The 17,753-nt window shown below is 44.4% G+C and overlaps 1 protein-coding gene across 1 annotated transcript in view; it reads left to right on the top strand.

The window, feature by feature from the left end:
* The window catches only part of LOC140491788 (uncharacterized), a 220,685-nt gene that overhangs the window by 174,867 nt on the left and 28,065 nt on the right, over nucleotides 1-17,753 (top strand). Inside the window, exons 13-15 of the mRNA XM_072590190.1 lie at nucleotides 4,461-4,541; nucleotides 8,948-9,001; nucleotides 9,888-9,914. Coding sequence (XP_072446291.1) covers nucleotides 4,461-4,541; nucleotides 8,948-9,001; nucleotides 9,888-9,914 — 162 coding nt within the window. The remainder of the gene's footprint in view (nucleotides 1-4,460; nucleotides 4,542-8,947; nucleotides 9,002-9,887; nucleotides 9,915-17,753) is intronic.

The following is a 17,753-nucleotide window of genomic DNA, read 5'->3' as shown; positions in this document are numbered from 1 at the left end:
TTCTGTAGTCAGAGGTACAGACAGACATTTCTGTGGCCAGCAGAAAAAAAGCAGAATGGTGTGTTCTTTCCCTGATGCCAGGATCAAGGATGTCTCCAAGAGGGTGCAGAATGGTCTCACAGGGGAAGAGGGGCCAGCAGGAGGTCATTGTCCACATTGGAACCAACGACATTGGAAGGGAAAAGATTGAGACTCTGAAGGGAGATTAGAGAGTGAGGCAGAAATTTAAAAAGGAGGTCCTCAAGGGTAGAGATATCTGGATTACTCCCAGTGCTATGAGCTAGTGAGGGCAGGAATAGAAGGATAGAGCAGATGAATGCATGGTAAAAACAATGACTGCAGATGCTGAAAACCAAATACTGGATTAGTAGTGCTGGAAGAGCACAGCAGTTCAGGCAGCATCCAACGAGCAGTGAAATCGACGTTTCGGGCAAAAGCCCTTTCCTGATGAAGGGCTTTTGCCCGAAACGTCGATTTCACTGCTCGTTGGATGCTGCCTGAACTGCTGTGCTCTTCCAGCACCACTAATCCAGATGAATGCATGGCTGAGGAGCTGGTGTATGGGAGAAGGATTCACATTTTTTGGATCATTGGAATCTCTTTTGGGGTAGAAGTGACCTGTACAAGAAGGAAGGATTGCACTTAAATTGGAAGGGGACTAATATACTGGCAGGGACATTTGCTAGAACTGCTTGGGAGGATTCAAAATAGTAAAGTGGGGGAGTGGGACCCAGGGAGGTAGTGAGGAAAGAGATCGATCTGAGACGTGTACAGCTGAGAACAGAAGTGAGTCAAACAGTCAGGACAGGCAGGGACAAGGTAGGACTAATAAATTAAACTGCATTTATTTCAATGCAAGGGGCCTAACAGGGAAGGCAGTTGAACTCAGGGCATGGTTAGGAACATGGGACTGGGATATCATAGCAATTAAGGAAACCTGGCTCAGGGATGGGCAGGACTGGCAGCTGAATGTTCCAGGATACAAATGCTACAGAAAGGATAGAAAGGGAGGCAAGAGAGAAGGGGGTGTGACATTATTGATAAGGGATAGTGTTACACCTGTGCTGAGGGAAGATATTCCCGGAAATACATCCAGGGAAGGTATTTGGGTGGAACTGAGAAATAAGATCACCTTATTGGGATTGTATTATAGACCCCCCAATAGTCAGAGGGAAATTGAGAAACAAACTTGTAAGGAGATCTCAGCTATCTGTAAGAGTAATAGGGTAGTTATGATAGGGGATTTTAACTTTCCAAACATCGACTGGGACTGCCATAGTGTTAAAGGTTTAGATGGAGAGGAATTTAAGTGTGTATAAGACAATTTTCTGATTCAGTATGTGGACGTACCTACTAGAGAAAGTGCAAAACCTGACCTACTCTTGGGAAGTAAGGCAGGGCAGGTGACTGAGGTGTCAGTGGGGGAGCACTTTGGGGCCAGCGACCATAATTCTATTCATTTTAAAATAGTAATGGAAAAGGATAGACCAAATCTAAAAGTTGAAGTTCTAAATTGAAGTAAAGCCAATTTTGACAGTATTAGGCAAGAACTTTCAAAAGCTGATTGGGCATAGATGTTCGCAGGTAAAGGGACGGCTGGAAAATGGGAAGCCTTCAGAAAAGAGATAACAAGAATCCAGAGAAAGGATATTCCTGTTTGGATGAAAGGGCAGACTGGTAGGTATAGGGAATGCTGGAGGACTAAAGAATTTGAGGGTTTGGTTAAGAAAAAGAAGGAAGCATGTGTTAGGTATAGACAGGATAGATTGAGTGAATCCTTAGAAGAGTATAAATGAAGTAGGAGTATACTTAAGAGGGAAATCAGGAGGGCAAAAAAGGGGACATGAGATAGCTTTGGCAAATACAATTAAGGAGAATCCAAAGGGTTTTTACAAATATATTAAGGACAAAAGGGTAACTAGGGAGAGAATAAGGCCCCTCAAAGATCAGCAAGGCGGCCTTTGTGTTGAGCCACAGAAAATAGGGGAGATACAAAATGAATATTTTGCATCAGTATTTACTGTGGAAAAGGATATGGAAGATATAGACTGTAGGGAAATAGATGGCGACATCTTGCAAAATGTCCAGGAAATGCTGGATGTCTTAAAACGGTTCAAGGTGGATAAATCCCCAGGACCTGATCATTTGTACCCGAGAACTCTGTGGGAAGCTGGAGAAGTGATTGTTGGACCTCATGCTGAGATATTTGTATCATCGATAGTCACAGGTGAGGTGCCGGAAGACTGGAGGTTGGCAAACATGGTGCCACTGTTTAAGAAGGACGGTAAAGACAAGCCAGGGAACTATAGACCAGTGAGCCTGACGTAGGTGGTGGGCAAGTTGTTGGAGGGAATCCTGAGGGACAGGATGTACATATATTTGGAAAGACAAGGTCTGATTAGGGATAGTCAACATGGCTTTGTGTGTGGGAAATCATGTCTCACAAACTTGATTGAGTTTTTTGATGCAGTAACAAAGAAGATTGATGAGGGCAGGGCAGTAGATGTGATCTATATGGACTTCAGTAAGGCGTTCGACAAGGTTCCCCATGGGAGACTGATTAGCAAGGTTAGATCTCATGGAATACATGGAGAACTAGCCATTTGGATACAGAACTGGCTCAAAGGTAGAAGACAGAGGGTGGTGGTGGAGGGTTGTTTTTCAGACTGGAGGTCTGTGACCAGTGGAGTGTCACAAGGATCGGTGCTGGGTCCTCTACATTTTGTCATTTACATAAATGATTTGGATGCGAGCATAAGAGGTACAGTTAGTAAGTTTGCAGATGACACCAAAATTGGAGGTGTAGTGGACAGCGAAGAGGGTTACCTCAGATTACAACAGGCTCTGGATCAGATGGGCCAATGGGCTGAGAAGTGGCAAATGAAGTTTAATTCCGATAAATGCGAGGTGCTGCATTTTGGGAAAGCAAATCTTAGCAGGACTTATACACTTAATGGTAAGGTCCTAGGAAGTGTTGCTGAACAAAGAGACCTTGGAGTGCAGGTTCATAGCTCCTTGAAAGTGGAGTTGCAGGTAGATAGGTTAGTGGAGAAGGCGTTTGGTATGCTTTCATTTATTAATCAGAGTGTTGAGTACAGGAGTTGGGAGGTCATGTTGCAGCTGTACAGGACATTGGTTAGGCCACTGTTGGAATATTGCGTGCCGTTTTGGTCTCTTTCCTATTGGAAAGATGTTGTGAAACTTGAAAGGGTTCAGAAAAGATTTACAAGGATGTTGTCAGGGTTGGAGGATCTGAGCTATAGGGAGAGGCTGAACAGGCTGGGGCTGTTTTCCCTGGAGCGTCGGAGGCTGAGGGGTGACCTTATAGAAGTTTACAAAATTATGAGGGGCATGGATAGGATAAATAGACAAAGTCTTTTCCTTGGGGTCAGGGAGTCCAGAACTGGAGGGCATAGGTTTAGAGTGAGAGGAGAAAGATATAAAAGAGACCTAAGGGGCAACACTTTCACACAGAGGGTAGTACTTGTATGGTATGAGCTGCCAGAGGATGTGGTGGAGGCTGGTACCATTGTAACATTTAAGAGGCATTTGGATGGGTATATAAATAGGAAGGGTTTGGAGGGATATGGGCTGGGTGCTGGCAGGTGGGACTAGATTGGGTTGGGATATCTGATCGGCATGGACGGGTTGGACCGAAGGGTCTGTTTCCATGCTGTACATCTCTATGACTCTATGACTGTAAGACAGTTGCTTGGAGGATGGGGTATGATTTGCACGAGAATCTCACCAGATTTCTGTCAATTTAATCTTTGTTTTAAATTCCTTTAGAATGGGAAGACATTTCTCCATATCTTGTCCTAACACACGGGTGGCACGGTGGCACAGTGGTTAGCACTGCTGCCTCACAGCGCCAGAGACCCGGGTTCATTTCCCGCCTCAGGAGACTAACTGTGTGGAGTTTGCACGTTCTCCCCGTGTCTGCGTGGGTTTCCTCCGGGTGCTCCGGTTTCCTCCCACAGTCCAAAGATCTGCAGGTCAGGTGAATTGGCCATGCTAAATTGCCCGTAGTGTTAGGTAAGGGGTAAATGTAGGGGTATGGGTGGGTTGCGCTTCGGCGGGGCGGTGTGGACTTGTTGGGCCGAAGGGCCTGTTTCCACACTGTAAGTAATCTAATCTAATCTAATCTATTCACACTGTGACATCTGTTGGTTTCCAGCTAATTGCACCCTCTGTAAGCCTGGAACACCTCCCATTGCATGGAATGAGCAACAGCTCTGTAATGGGCCAGCCAAAGACTTATCAAAGCATTTATTTCATGGCTTTACCTTTCACCCTTTAAATGAGCTTTGGTTCTACTATTGGAGCAGCATTGCACCGTTTCAGTTTTTATATCTCCGAGGTGGACAAACCATATAGCCATGCCATTAGTGAGGCTTCCAAAAGTCCAATGCCATGGCATCTGTGATAAATCGTTGGAACTAATTCTGCTTTCTCCTTAGGGTGAACCAGGATTGAATGGTAATAAAGGTGAAAAGGGTGATGGCAGTAGAAAAGGTGATAGAGGTTTTCCTGGCATACAGGTATGTGAACAGATGCCATGTCTTTAATCCAAAGTAAAACACAGAGCTTTATCTGAATGTAACTTCACCAATGATTACTTTATTAAAAATGCTGAAATGAAAATGACAAAGAGGCTAACTGTAGAAAATAATCTTCATTTACCTACCGAAGCATCAACAAATTAGACTCTCAAAGACAGGTGGGTTGGGGCAGTTAAAGTTATGTGGGAAGTTAAAATTGTAACAGTTCCATAAACTGACTGCATTATGAGCAACTCTGGAATTAATGGAGGTATATTTTGCTGCATGCAAGAAGCCTGCTCACTGGAGGCGATTCAAGAACTATCTCATGCTATTGAAGGAAGTGAGAGTGGCAATTGTAGGACCATTGGCTGTAATTGTAAGGTCTTCCTTCGACTCTTCAGAAGCTGCCAGAAGTCTGGAGAACTGCAAACAGCATATTCTTCCTCAAAGCCCAGCAATTATAGACCAGTCAGTTTAGGTTCCGTGCTGGGAAAGTTTCTAGAAATAATTCTTGGAGACAAACATTGTAGTTGCATGGGAAAGGTGCATTGATTCGGAAGATTCCTAAAGGGTAATTTGTGTTCAACTGATTTTTTTTGTAGATTTACTTGTCTGAAGAAAAATGAGGTGATGTCAGAGGCAGCCCAGTGAAATGTGCCATCACCAGAATATAGAACATAGAACATAGAACAATACAGCACAGAACAGGCCCTTCGGCCCACGATGTTGTGCTGAACTTCTAACCTAGATTAAGCACCCATCCATGTACCTATCCAAATGCCGCTTAAAGGTCGCCAATGATTCTGACTCTACCACTCCCACGGGCAGCGCATTCCATGCCCCCACCACTCTCTGGGTAAAGAACCCACCCCTGACATCTCCCCTATACCTTCCACCCTTCACATTAAAGTTATGTCCCCTTGTAACACTCTGTTGTACCCGGGGAAAAAGTTTCTGACTGTCTACTCTATCTATTCCTCTGATCATCTTATAAACCTCTATCAAGTCACCCCTCATCCTTCGCCGTTCCAACGAGAAAAGGCCGAGAACTCTCAACCTATCCTCGTACGACCTACTCTCCATTCCAGGCAACATCCTGGTAAATCTTCTCTGCACCCTCTCCAAAGCTTCCACATCTTTCCTAAAGTGAGGCGACCAGAACTGCACACAGTACTCCAACTGTGGCCTAACCAAAGTCCTGTACAGCTGCAACATCACTTCACGACTCTTGAATTCAATCCCTCTGCTAATGAACGATAATACTCCATAGGCCTTCTTACAAACTCTATCCACCTGAGTGGCAACCTTCAAAGATCTATGTACATAGACCCCAAGATCCCTCTGTTCCTCCACCTGACTAAGAACCCTACCATTAACCCTGTATTCCGCATTCTTATTTGTTCTTCCAAAATGGACAACCTCACACTTGGCAGGGTTGAACTCCATCTGCCACTCCTCAGCCCAGCTCTGCATCATATCTAAGTCCCTCTGCAGCCAACAACAGCCCTCCTCACTGTCCACAACTCCACCTATCTTCGTATCATCTGCAAATTTACTGACCCACCCTTTGACTCCCTCATCTAAGTCATTAATAAAAATTACAAACAGCAGAGGACCCAGAACTGATCCCTGCGGAACTCCACTTGTAACTGGGCTCCAGGCTGAATATTTACCATCTACCACCACTCTCTGCCTTCGACCGGTTAGCCAGTTTTCTATCCAATTGGCCAAATTTCCCTCTATCCCATGCCTCCTGACTTTCTGCATAAGCCTACCATGGGGAACCTTATCAAATGCCTTACTAAAATCCACGTACACTACATCCACTGCTCTACCCTCATCCACATGCTTGGTCACCTCCTCGAAGAATTCAATAAGACTTGTAAGGCAAGACCTACCCTTCACAAATAGTTGCAACAGAGATGGAGAAACTGGGAGAATGGGAGAATTCTATTAACATCTTTTTTAAAAAGTTCATACCTCCTCAGTCTAACAAATGAAACAATTTTCACAATCTTTTAAACATTAGTTGTCAAAAAATACTTATGATGGACGAGCCTTCATAACAAAATCCCCCCAGTAATCTGTAGTGTATTGACCGTTATTGTGATATATCTGAAAGGGCAAGTTAGCATGTGGGACACAATAATGGAAAGCTGCAGAAATTGTATATATCATTACACTTCGTGCCGTTAGAAAGCAAGGAAACTTAACAACATGAAATTTTGTCAAATGTCACTATATACCCTTTGTGAATTATATTTGCTTTCTCGTATGCTTTCTACTGCTTCTAGTTTGTGGCCTCAGCAGAGAATGAGATTGACTGCTAGGGTGATTTTGACCAATGACTTCTGGGTTTTCACCCAGCACTGCATCATTCCACTGGGGAGCAGTTTGTGAAAATTGCAAATTAAAAGGCCACTGATAAATCAGGTCTTATTCTGAGACAGCAGACATCTCCTGCATGGCTGTGGTCATGTGTTGCCTCGGCTCATTTGAGGTTCATGCTTGAAGCTCTCAGGGGACATCCCATCTTTATAATTTCTACTACTGTTGTAATTGTCCTCCCCTGATCTTGTCGGTATTGAGGAGAGTGAGTGAGTGTGGCATTTCTGCTAATAGCTCTCAAATTAATGCTGTAACTTTTGAGACCATTGTTGAAGGAGAATTACAATGTACCACATCTGTGTCTAACTGACCAGAGTTTGGAGAGGATTGCACCCCTCAGAGGTAGAATCTACTGTAAACTATTTTAACCCAGGCTTAACTTATGAGCTGAAAATCAATAGACAATAGGTGCAGGAGTAGGCCATTCTGCTCTTCAAGCCTGCACCACCATTCAATATGATCATGGCTGATCATCCTTAATCAGTATCCTGTTCCTGCCTTATCTGCATAACCCTTGATTCCACTATCCTTGAGGGCTCTATCCAACTCTCTCTCAAATGAATCCAGAGACTGGGCCTCCACTGCCCTCTGGGGCAGAGCATTCCACACAGCCACCATTCTCTGGGTGAAGAAGTTTCTCCTCATCTCTGTCCTAAATGGTCTACCCTGTATTTTTAAGCTGTGTCCTCTGGTTCTACCTTTTGTCTTAGAAGGATACCTTTCAGTCATATTGATCTAGTTCTTTCTGGCCACAGATCCACTAAATGGTCCTTGCTTTATTTCTAATCAAATCTCTCTTTATTTGTGCCACATATTGGTGAAATCTACTAAACACATCACTGAATTATAAATAATTACGCTTAAACCTGATATATGGGCTTAATTTGTGCAAATTTCAGACTGGTTTTAAATTCTTAGAAAGACCACCGACCCAGAAGAAATGTAATTGAGGGAGAAGGCGTACTGTGTTAAGCTGCAGCATTACTGCACCTTCTGTGCCAGTATACATTAGAGTTGTTGTCAGGATAATAGAGCTATATTCTAAGACTCTCCAATTTATCATCTGTTGACAGGAACATTAAAGAAGAGAATGGATATCACCTAGTACGCCTACAATTGCCACTCCTCACTTTAAAGCATTAATGATGCCTTCCATCTGCTTGCATTCCTTTACAATACCCAATCCTTCCTTTGTCCAACTTACAAATATGTGGATACATATATACACGCACACACATGTACACACACGCACGTACACACCAACACACACAGCTACAATCTCACATGTACACCACACATGCTCCCACTTGTTTACCACACAAACATGCACATACACACTGTCTCTCACGTATACTACACACACTCATGCCCACCACAAGTGCACACTCACTCGCACCCATACGCATTCTCATGAACACACTTCACTCTTATACACACCACACACTATCTCTCATATGCATGCACACATTTTCGCATATTCTCTTCTGTACGTGGTAACTCACTTACACATGCACAGACACACCACACATACCCCTCCCACACACTTTTAGGAGATATTATTTGATAGTGATGAGCCTGGGAATTGTATCTGAATTATTTTCCTTCCTAACCCTTGATAGTGAAGTATCTGTACTCCTACCATTCTGCTGAGTAAAAGCAGTACACTCAGTCAAAGCCAAGGGTTGAATACCTGAGCTTTCTCATCTGCTATTGTTATTTTCACCATTTGGACAGTGATTTGGTGGATCAGACCAATCCACTGAGGAGAACCTGCCCAGTTTTTTTTACTCCACTGATTACAAATTGCTACGCAAATTGTGAAAATGCATCTTATCCATTTGTGTCTTGGTTACTCACTACCTGAAGCACTTGAGGAGATTAGGAAGCTCCCCTTGGTCATCCTGTGTCCAAGACTTAATGCAAGTATGAACACAAACCAACAAAGTAAGTAGAAACTAATTTCAAACCATAGAAATTGAAAGATGGTTAATATTATGCCATTTCTCCTTTTATAGGGAAATCCTGGTTCCATGGGTCCTGCAGGTCTACCTGGTCAAAAAGGAGAAAAGGTATGAATCTCAGATTTGTAATAATACAGAAGGCCATTTGATTAGATTAGATTAGATTCCCTACAGTGTGGAAACAGGCCTTTCAGCCCAACAAGTCCACAATGAACCTCCGAAGAGCAACCCACCCAAACCCCTTTTCCCTCTGACTAATGCACCTAACACTATGGGCAATTTAGCATGGCCAATTCATCTAACTTGCACATCTTTGGACTGTGGGAGGAAACCAGAGAACCTAGAAAAAACCCACGCAGACACGGGGAGAATGTGCAAACTCCACACAGACAGTCGCTCGACAATTGAACCTGGGACCCTGGTGCGGTGAGGCAGCTGTGCTAACCACTGAGTCACCGTGTCACCCCATCTTTGGCTCCCTGAATGATAAATTCAGCAAGTTGTCATACTTTTGCCTTATCCCGATAACTCTGCACATTCAGACAGTACTCCAGTTGCCTCTTTTAGACATCGATTGAGCCTCCTCAATAGTCCATTCCAGATCTTCACTGTTTCTCCTAATGCCTCCATTGCTTCTTTTCCCAATTGCCTTAAATCTGTGCCTTCTCACCCGTGATCCTTTTGCAGTGGGAACAGTTTCTCCAGTCTCCCTATATAGGGACTCTGTATAAGCTGCTAAATGCATCCTTAAATATGCAGTTTGGCTGCCCTCTGCCCTATACACCTACCCACTTCAACACTCACCTACTTATTGAGATTACACATCAGCGGATCTCCTCTAACTTATGAATGCTTGATATTCTAGTTTTGGTATTAGTTGTGATGTATGTAGAAGCAATACAATATTTTAAAACCAATTACTGAGACAAAATTTCAAATTCAGATTTTGTACAGTGAAATTTAGTATCTGTTTTCTGCCCTGTTCCTTACACAGGGAAAACCTGGTGAATCGGGATTAGATGTAAGTACCTTTTTGATTAAAGATTTAAAATGTGTTTTTAAATTAGGAAGTAAAATTATTAATTCAACCGATACTAGAGAAAGGAAGTGAATCAGCTCAAATTCATAATCGTTAGGGAATGTAGTGATGACTGAGGCTCTGCTAAAGAGTGAGCTTGAACTAATGCTGATAGTGGGCCATCTCTGGCGCACACTCCAAGGTGGCCTCAGTGGAATACATGTGAATGTGAGAAAGTTGGAAGTGAGTTGACTTTCAGCCTGAGAGTTCCTTCTCTTGCAGCCCACTATCCTCCACTCCACTTGATCCCTCATTACCCTTACCTTTTCCCACGCGCTCTCCTTCCTCTGTGCCACCTCAGTCTTTTTCATCCTTTCACTGCCTTCTCTTCCTGTTGCCGTTTGGTCCCTCACTACCTCCTTTCTCTTTTCTTCTCATCATACCTTTCCCTCTCTCATCCTTTCACTCTGTCTGTCTTATTCTACCAACATTAACCTCATGAAAGAAATCCTAATGAGGCTGAAATAACTGCACAGAGGCTGGCATCCCGTCACCAAGTCACCTTTTATTTTCTTGTACACAGTACACTGGCTGTCTCCACTGAGGTGATACTAATCTGGGTATGCTTTTTCCCCTGTCTAGGTGACATCCTCAGTGCTTGGGAGCCTCCTGTGAAGCGCTTCTGTGATGTTTCCTCTGGCATTTATAGTGATTTGTATCTGCCGCTTCCGGTTGTCAGTTCCAGCTGTCCGCTGCTGTGGCCGGTATATTGGGTCCAGGTCGATGTGCTTGTTGATTGAATCTGTGGATGAGTGGCCACTGCAGCGGACAGCTGGAACTGACAACTGGAAGCGGCAGATACAAATCACTATAAATGCCAGAGGAAACATCACAGAAGCGCTTCACAGGAGGCTCCCAAGCACTGAGGATGTCACCTAGACAGGGGACGAAACGTCTGCAACACAAATTCCTAGCTCGGCAAACAGAACCACTACAACAAGCACCCGAGCTACAAATCTTCTCCCAAACTTTGAATGCTTTTTCCCCCACACTACCTCCTAACAGCGGTAGTGCTTATATTTTCCCCAGCACCCATGTTGTGTGTGTGCAGGTGTGAGACACAAAAGTGATCACTTCTCAGCTGCACACTTCGCTTCCCACTTTCGGAGTGTTGTCATCATGATGAACAAACATAGCTGAACTCACATTCTCTGATCGGGAATCGACCCCGGGCCGCAGCAGTGAAAGCACCAAATCCTAATTACTAGACCACGACAGAAAGGCTAATCTGGTATATTGGTCAGTCAGGGCTTTCCTGATTGGACAAGTTAATAATCCCAATCAAGAACCTCATATTTAATAAGGCCCACCTGGTTCCAATCGCTACATCTCTCTTCCTGCTAGGTCTTTCAGGAGGATGTAGGCCTCCTCTTTTACTTGTAGCTTCTCTTGCATTGCTTCCAACCCAGTCCAATTACTCTGACTCAGGCACAGGCAGCGTGTATCAGACCATGGCTTTTCTCTTGCGTCCTGAACATCTCGGGACAATTTCCTCCTTTTCTTCTGGTAGCAACAGCATCGAGGCTGCATCCATTTCAGACTCTGAGGTGGATGGAGGGGGAGCTTCTGCGGTTTCTGCTGGGCCTTCTGGATGTTCTGAGAGACCAGGTATATTTTGCTCTTGCCCCATTTTGCGGGTAACAGCTTTCAGATGATCCATATATTTGTTCTGGATGGTATCACCTACCTGAACTTCGTAAGTCATGGGACCCGACCTTGCATAAACCTCACCCCGCACCCAAACATCGCCATTCCCATTGTTCCAACACCAAACTTTATCCCCTGAACTAAAATTGTATCTCTTGCTTAGAGGAGGCATTTGGCTGGCATTGGCATTCTAGCTGCCATTTTGCCTTCTCCCCACCCCACCCCCAGGTCTAGAAATATCAGGTTTAACCTGGTGCGGAGTCTTCTCCCCCATCAGCAACTCTGCTGGAGCTATCACTATTGTTGCTTGTGGAGTGGTCATGTAATCTAACAAGAACCAGGACAGTTTGGTCTCAAATGATGCTGTAGGCTGCTTCTTTAAGCCTGCCTTCAATATTTGGACCGCTTTTTCCACTAGATCATTGGATGAATGATGGTTTGGAGCTGTCCTTCTGCCAAATGCCATTGTACTTTCGGAAATATTCAAACTCCCTGCTGGTAAATGATGTCCCATTGTCCGTGACCAATACCTCCGGTAGTCTGTGTATCTCAAACGGTGCCCACTTCTCAATCGTAATCCTTGAGTTCTCTAAACAAACCTTATGCACGTCCCACCACTCTGAATGGACATCCACAATGAGCAATAACATTTGAACTCATAAAAGGACCAGTATAGTCAATGTGTAACAGAGTCCAGGATTTACCTGGTCATTCCCATGAATGTTGGGGGGGCTGCTGGTGGCAGTTTTTATCTTTGTGGGCACTCTGGGCACTGCCTCACCAATGCAGCTATGTCAGCATCCAACCCTGACCACCAAGTATAGCTTCTTGCTGGCATCTTCATCTTGGAAACTTCTCGATGACCCTGGTGGAATTCAGCCAGTATCCAGCAGAAACCTTTACTCAGGACAATGCCCTTGCTCCTCATTGTAATATGCCGTCCTCTGCGGTGATCTGGTCTTGCCGGATCCAAAAAGGTTTCAATCCTGGTTGCGATGGCCTGTTATCCCTATTACTACTTTCGCTAGGACAGGATCTTTGTATCCGCACTTGTATATTGTCCATGGTGACTGGAAGGGCACCCAGGAAGTTTAAAACCAAGACCACCAGTGTCACCACCAGTGGAATATATACCAGTGAGAGGCAGCTCAAGGCATCCACATTAGCCACTTGGCTTCTTCATTGTTCTAACATGTAATTGTGCTGAGAATAAGGGTCCTCCACTGTGTTCTACTGAAGCTATGGGTGGCACCTTCTTGTCTTTCTTCAGTAGCCCTTGCAAAGCTCTGTTATCTGTTACTATGGCAAACTTCCATCCACAAAGGTATTGCTTGATATTTCTCACATCAAAAATCACTGCCCAACCTTCCTCCTTTATCTGGCCATACTTGCATTCGGCATCAACCAAAGTCCGGGAAGTGTACGCTATCGGTGTTCCTCTCTGTTGGCCACCGGTGAGCCAACATTTCCCCAATATCATACGGGGAGGCATTGCATGTCAGCACTACCTCTCACTTTGATTGTAGGGGGCTGATGACAATAGCTGGTTTTTCACTCCCGTTAAGGCTACTTCTGGGCCACGTGACCATTTCCAAGGCTGACCCCTTGTCCATAGCAGGTGTAAGGGTGCCAAGAATGGTAGCCAGGTTATGGATGAATTTTCTGCAATAGTTTCGTTAACCCAAGGAAACAACTAAGCTCCAGTATGGACGTGGGAGCTGGGCCTCCTTTGATCACCCTCACTTTCTCTTCCAACAGGCATAGCTTGGTGTTGTTGACTCTGTAACCCAAGTAGATCATTTAGGGCACCTGGAGGACACGTTTTTTCCGTTTAGTGCCTGTATGGAAGAAACGTTTAAACTCTATGTCCAAGTTCTCCAAGTGCTCTTTGTTGGTCTTCCCTGTAATTAGTAAGTCATCCAGATAAATTGCAACCTGGGGTAGCCCTTGTAAAATGGTCCACTGGAAAAGGGAACAGACTGATAATATCCTAAATGGCAATCTTGTACATTGATATAAGCCTTATGGGTATTAATTGTAGCATACTTCTGGGGCTCCTCATCCAGTCGCAGTTGCAAATAGGCGTGGCTCGCGGTCAGCTTCGTAAAGGATAGGACTACCCCCCTACCAACTTTGCATATATTCCTCTATGCAAGGAATTGGGGGTATTTATCTAGCTGTAAGATGCAGTTTACCGTTTGCTTAAAATTCTCACAAAGGGGAACCAAACCATTAGGTTTCACAATTGGTACACCCGGTGCTGTCCATTTTGCAAACTGCACTAGTTTGAAGATTCCTTCGCTCTCCAGTATCCTGATTTCCACCTCTACTTTTGCCCACCAGGCAAATAGCACTGGGCAGGCCTTCCAAAGTCTCAGAATTGTTTCCTGATCAACATGGAAAGTGGCTTTGGCCTCTTGGATAGTCCCAAGCCAATCTTGAAAACACGTCTGGGTATATCACTAAGACGTCATTGAGGCAGCCATTTTCTAGTGAAAAAGTTTAAGCCAATCAAGGTGAATATTTCGCAACCAATTCCATCCCAATTGGCTTGAGCCTGAGCCTTTTGTTACCATCAGTGGTAACTGCATCAATTACTTCTCATAGGAGACCAGAACTAAAGTCCTACCCTTAATCAGCAATGGTTCCCCAGTGTATGTTCTCAGTCTGGCTGAGGTCCTGAACAAGTTTAAGGGTTGGGGTCCCAAGTAAATCTTTTTAAAGACAGATTTTGTAACCACAGATACAGCTGCACTGGTATCGACCTCCATGGGAACTGGGTGGCCATTTCACCAAACATTAATTAAATTGGCTTCAATTTGGGTGTCATTAAGCAACTTAGTTGTTCCAACCCACATGTAAAAGACCTTTCCAGAGGTGTGCACTTTCCTAGGTACTAGTCTCCAAGTTTTCTTACTCAAGTCAACCTTGTAGGACTCCTTTGCTGTTTTGAGCCTGCATACCAGCAGCAACTACAATGGATCACTGGCCAAGATCCTAAGGAACTGTTTGGCCTTGTTGTGGGGTTCTACTGTGGGTTGGCCTAGAGTCCCTCTGCTCAGGATATGCCCAGCATGAGGCTCTGTGACTGCCTGTATCCTAGTGGTGTTTCCCAAGCTCAGTCGGAAAGATGAGGGTGTCCACTTCCATTGGGATGCCCTGTAGCTCCCATGCTCTACGTGCCGTATTTACTAATGACAATGACAATTGCAATGCCTGTTCGAAGTCCAGTTGGGCTTTGGCTAGTAGGTGCTTCTGCATAGTTACATTACTAATCCCACATACCAAACAGTCACACAGCATCTCATTCAGGGTTATCACAAAATCACATACCTCTGCCAGTCAACATAACCTTGTCAAAAATTCCAGTATGGATTCCCCCAGTTCTTTCACAGCCGAATAAAACCGATAGCATCTCAGAATTAGAGGAGGTTTGGAGTCGTACATTTTCTTAACTCTTGGTAGGTTTTAGTTCCTGGTGCCTCTGGGAAATTTAAGCCCCTTGTAACCAAAGATGCTACAGGTCCATAAGCACTCAGGAGAATTACTCATTCCAATGTCATTTGCACAGAATAATATCTCATTCTTTCAACATACTGAGCCCAGTCTTCAACAGCAGGGCTAAATGAGTCCGGCTTCTCAAATAGAGGCATATGCCAAGGAATTACCCCAATTCCAAGATGACAGTTGCAAGCGAATGTTCTTCAGGTACATTCTGTTTTCTCCTGACACAACTGAAATACCTATACAGGGGCTCGTGTCCCATCATCCTTTATTTACTAAGCATCATTACACTGGCTGTAGCCAGCCAGCTCAGAGTCAGTCCTCCACTGAGGAGATTCTAAATCCCCTGTTTTTTTTTTGTTAAGTCTTTGCGTGTAGGTGCAGGACACAGTGAAGAAATATCAAGTGCAGAAAACTTCATTCATTTTCAACCACCAGGAAGAAAAAACATCTAAGTGGCCAGTGACAAGCAGTTCCCTATTCTTTAGGGGCAATATAAACATGATCGAAGAAGTGAAGTGGGGGGTAGGGATTAAATCAAAACAGAATTGGAGAGGGAAATAAGACACTCTCCACCCTGCCAGGCCTTCCTCTCCCTGAAAACCTCTCAGGTATTTGTAGATACCACGTGGTCCTTCTCCAGGGGCACCCAGTCCCGAATGTAGCCACAAGAGAGGGGCGAGCAATCAGCCATAATGGCCCCCTCCACAGCCCGCTACCTGGACCTGTTAATGGCCAGTCTGGTCAGGCCTAGGAGCAGACCCACAAGGGGATCCTCTGACCTGTCTCCTAGTTATAGAGTCATAGAGATGTACGGCACAGAAACAGACCCTTCGGTTCAGCCCGTCCATACCAACCAGATATCCCAACCCAATCTAGTCCCATTTGCCAGCACTTCGCCCATATCCCTCTAAATCCTTCCTATTCATATACCCATCCAGATACCTTTTAAATGCTATAATTGTACCAGCCTCCTCCACTTCCTTTGGCAACTTATTCCATACACATACCACCCTCTGTGTGAAAATGTTGCCCCTTAGGTGTCTTTTATATCTTTCCCCTCTCACCCTAAACCTATGCCCTCTAGTTCTGGACTCTCCCACCCCAGGGAAAAGACTTTTTCTATCTATCCTAACGATGATTTTATAAACCTCTCAGCCCCTCAGCCTCCAACGCTCCAGGGAAAACAGCCCCAGCCTATTCAACCTCTCCCTATAGCTCAAATCCTCCAACCCTGGCAACATCCTTGTAAATCTTTTCTGAACCCTTTCAAGTTTCACAACATTTTTCCAATAGGAGGGAGACCAGAATTGCATGCAATATTCTAAAAGTGGCTTAACCAATATATTGTACAGCCGCAACATGACCTCCCAACTCCTGTACTCAATACTCTGACCAATAAGGGAAAGTGTACCAAATGTCGCCTTCCCTATCCTATCTCTCTGTGATTCTACTTTCAAGGAACTTTGAACCTGCAGTCCAAGGTCTCTTTGTTCTAGCAATGCTCACCAGGACCTTACCATTAAGTGTATAAGTCCTGCCCTGATTTACCTTTGCAAAATGCAGCACTTTGCATTTACCCAAATTAGACTCCATCTGCTACTCCTCAGCCCATTGGCCCATCAGATCAAGATCCCATTGTACTCTGAGGTAACCTCCTTCACTGTCCACTACACCTCACATTTTGGTGTCATCTGTAAACTTACTAACTATACCTCCTATGATCACATCCAAATCATTTATATAAATGACAAAACGCAGTGGACCCAGCACCAAACCTTGTGGCACACCACTGGTCACAGTCCTTCACTACCACCCTCTGTCTTCTATCTTCAAGCCCCTTTGGTATCCAAATGGCTAGGTTCTCCTTGTATTCCATGAGATCTAACCTTGCTAACCAGTCTCCCATGGGGAACCTTGTTGAACACCTTACTGAAGTCCATATAGATCATGTCTACCACTCTGCCTCATCAATCCTCTTTGTTACTTATGAACTTGATTGAGGTTTTTGAATAAGACAATATTTCCCACTCACAAAGCCATGTTGACTATCCACAATTAGTCCTTGCCTTTCTAAATACACATAAATCCTGTCCCTGGCTTTTCCCTTACCATCTTTCTTAAATAGTGACACCACGTTAGCCAACCTCCAGTCTTCCGGCACCTCACCTGTGACTATCAATGATACAAAAATCTCAGCAAGAGGCCCAGCAATCACCTCCCTGGCTTCCCACAGAGTTCGAGGATTCACCTGATCAGGTCCTGGGGATTTATCCACTTTTATGCGTTTCAAGACATCCAGCACCACCAGCTCTGTAATATGGACATTTTTCAAGATATCACCATCTATTTCCCCACATTCTAGATCTTCCATGACTTTCTCCACATTAAATAATGTTGCAAAATACTCGTTTAGTATCTCCACCATCTCCTGTCGTTCCACACATAGGCCGCCTTGCTGATCTTTGAGAAGCCCTATTCTCTCCCTAGTTACCCTTTTGTCTTTAATGTATTTATAAAATCCCATTGGGTCACTTTTACCCCAGAAGAAATCTCAATGATCCAGAAATGTGAACCCTTCTCCCCGGCACCAGCTCCTCAGCCATGCATTCATCTGCTCCATTTGCCAAA

The sequence above is a fragment of the Chiloscyllium punctatum genome, chromosome 20, assembly GCF_047496795.1.
Source record: "Chiloscyllium punctatum isolate Juve2018m chromosome 20, sChiPun1.3, whole genome shotgun sequence".
In the NCBI taxonomy this organism is placed as follows: domain Eukaryota; kingdom Metazoa; phylum Chordata; class Chondrichthyes; order Orectolobiformes; family Hemiscylliidae; genus Chiloscyllium; species Chiloscyllium punctatum.
The sequence above is the reverse complement of the archived record's forward strand: the minus strand, read 5'-3'. Positions and strand labels throughout refer to the sequence as shown.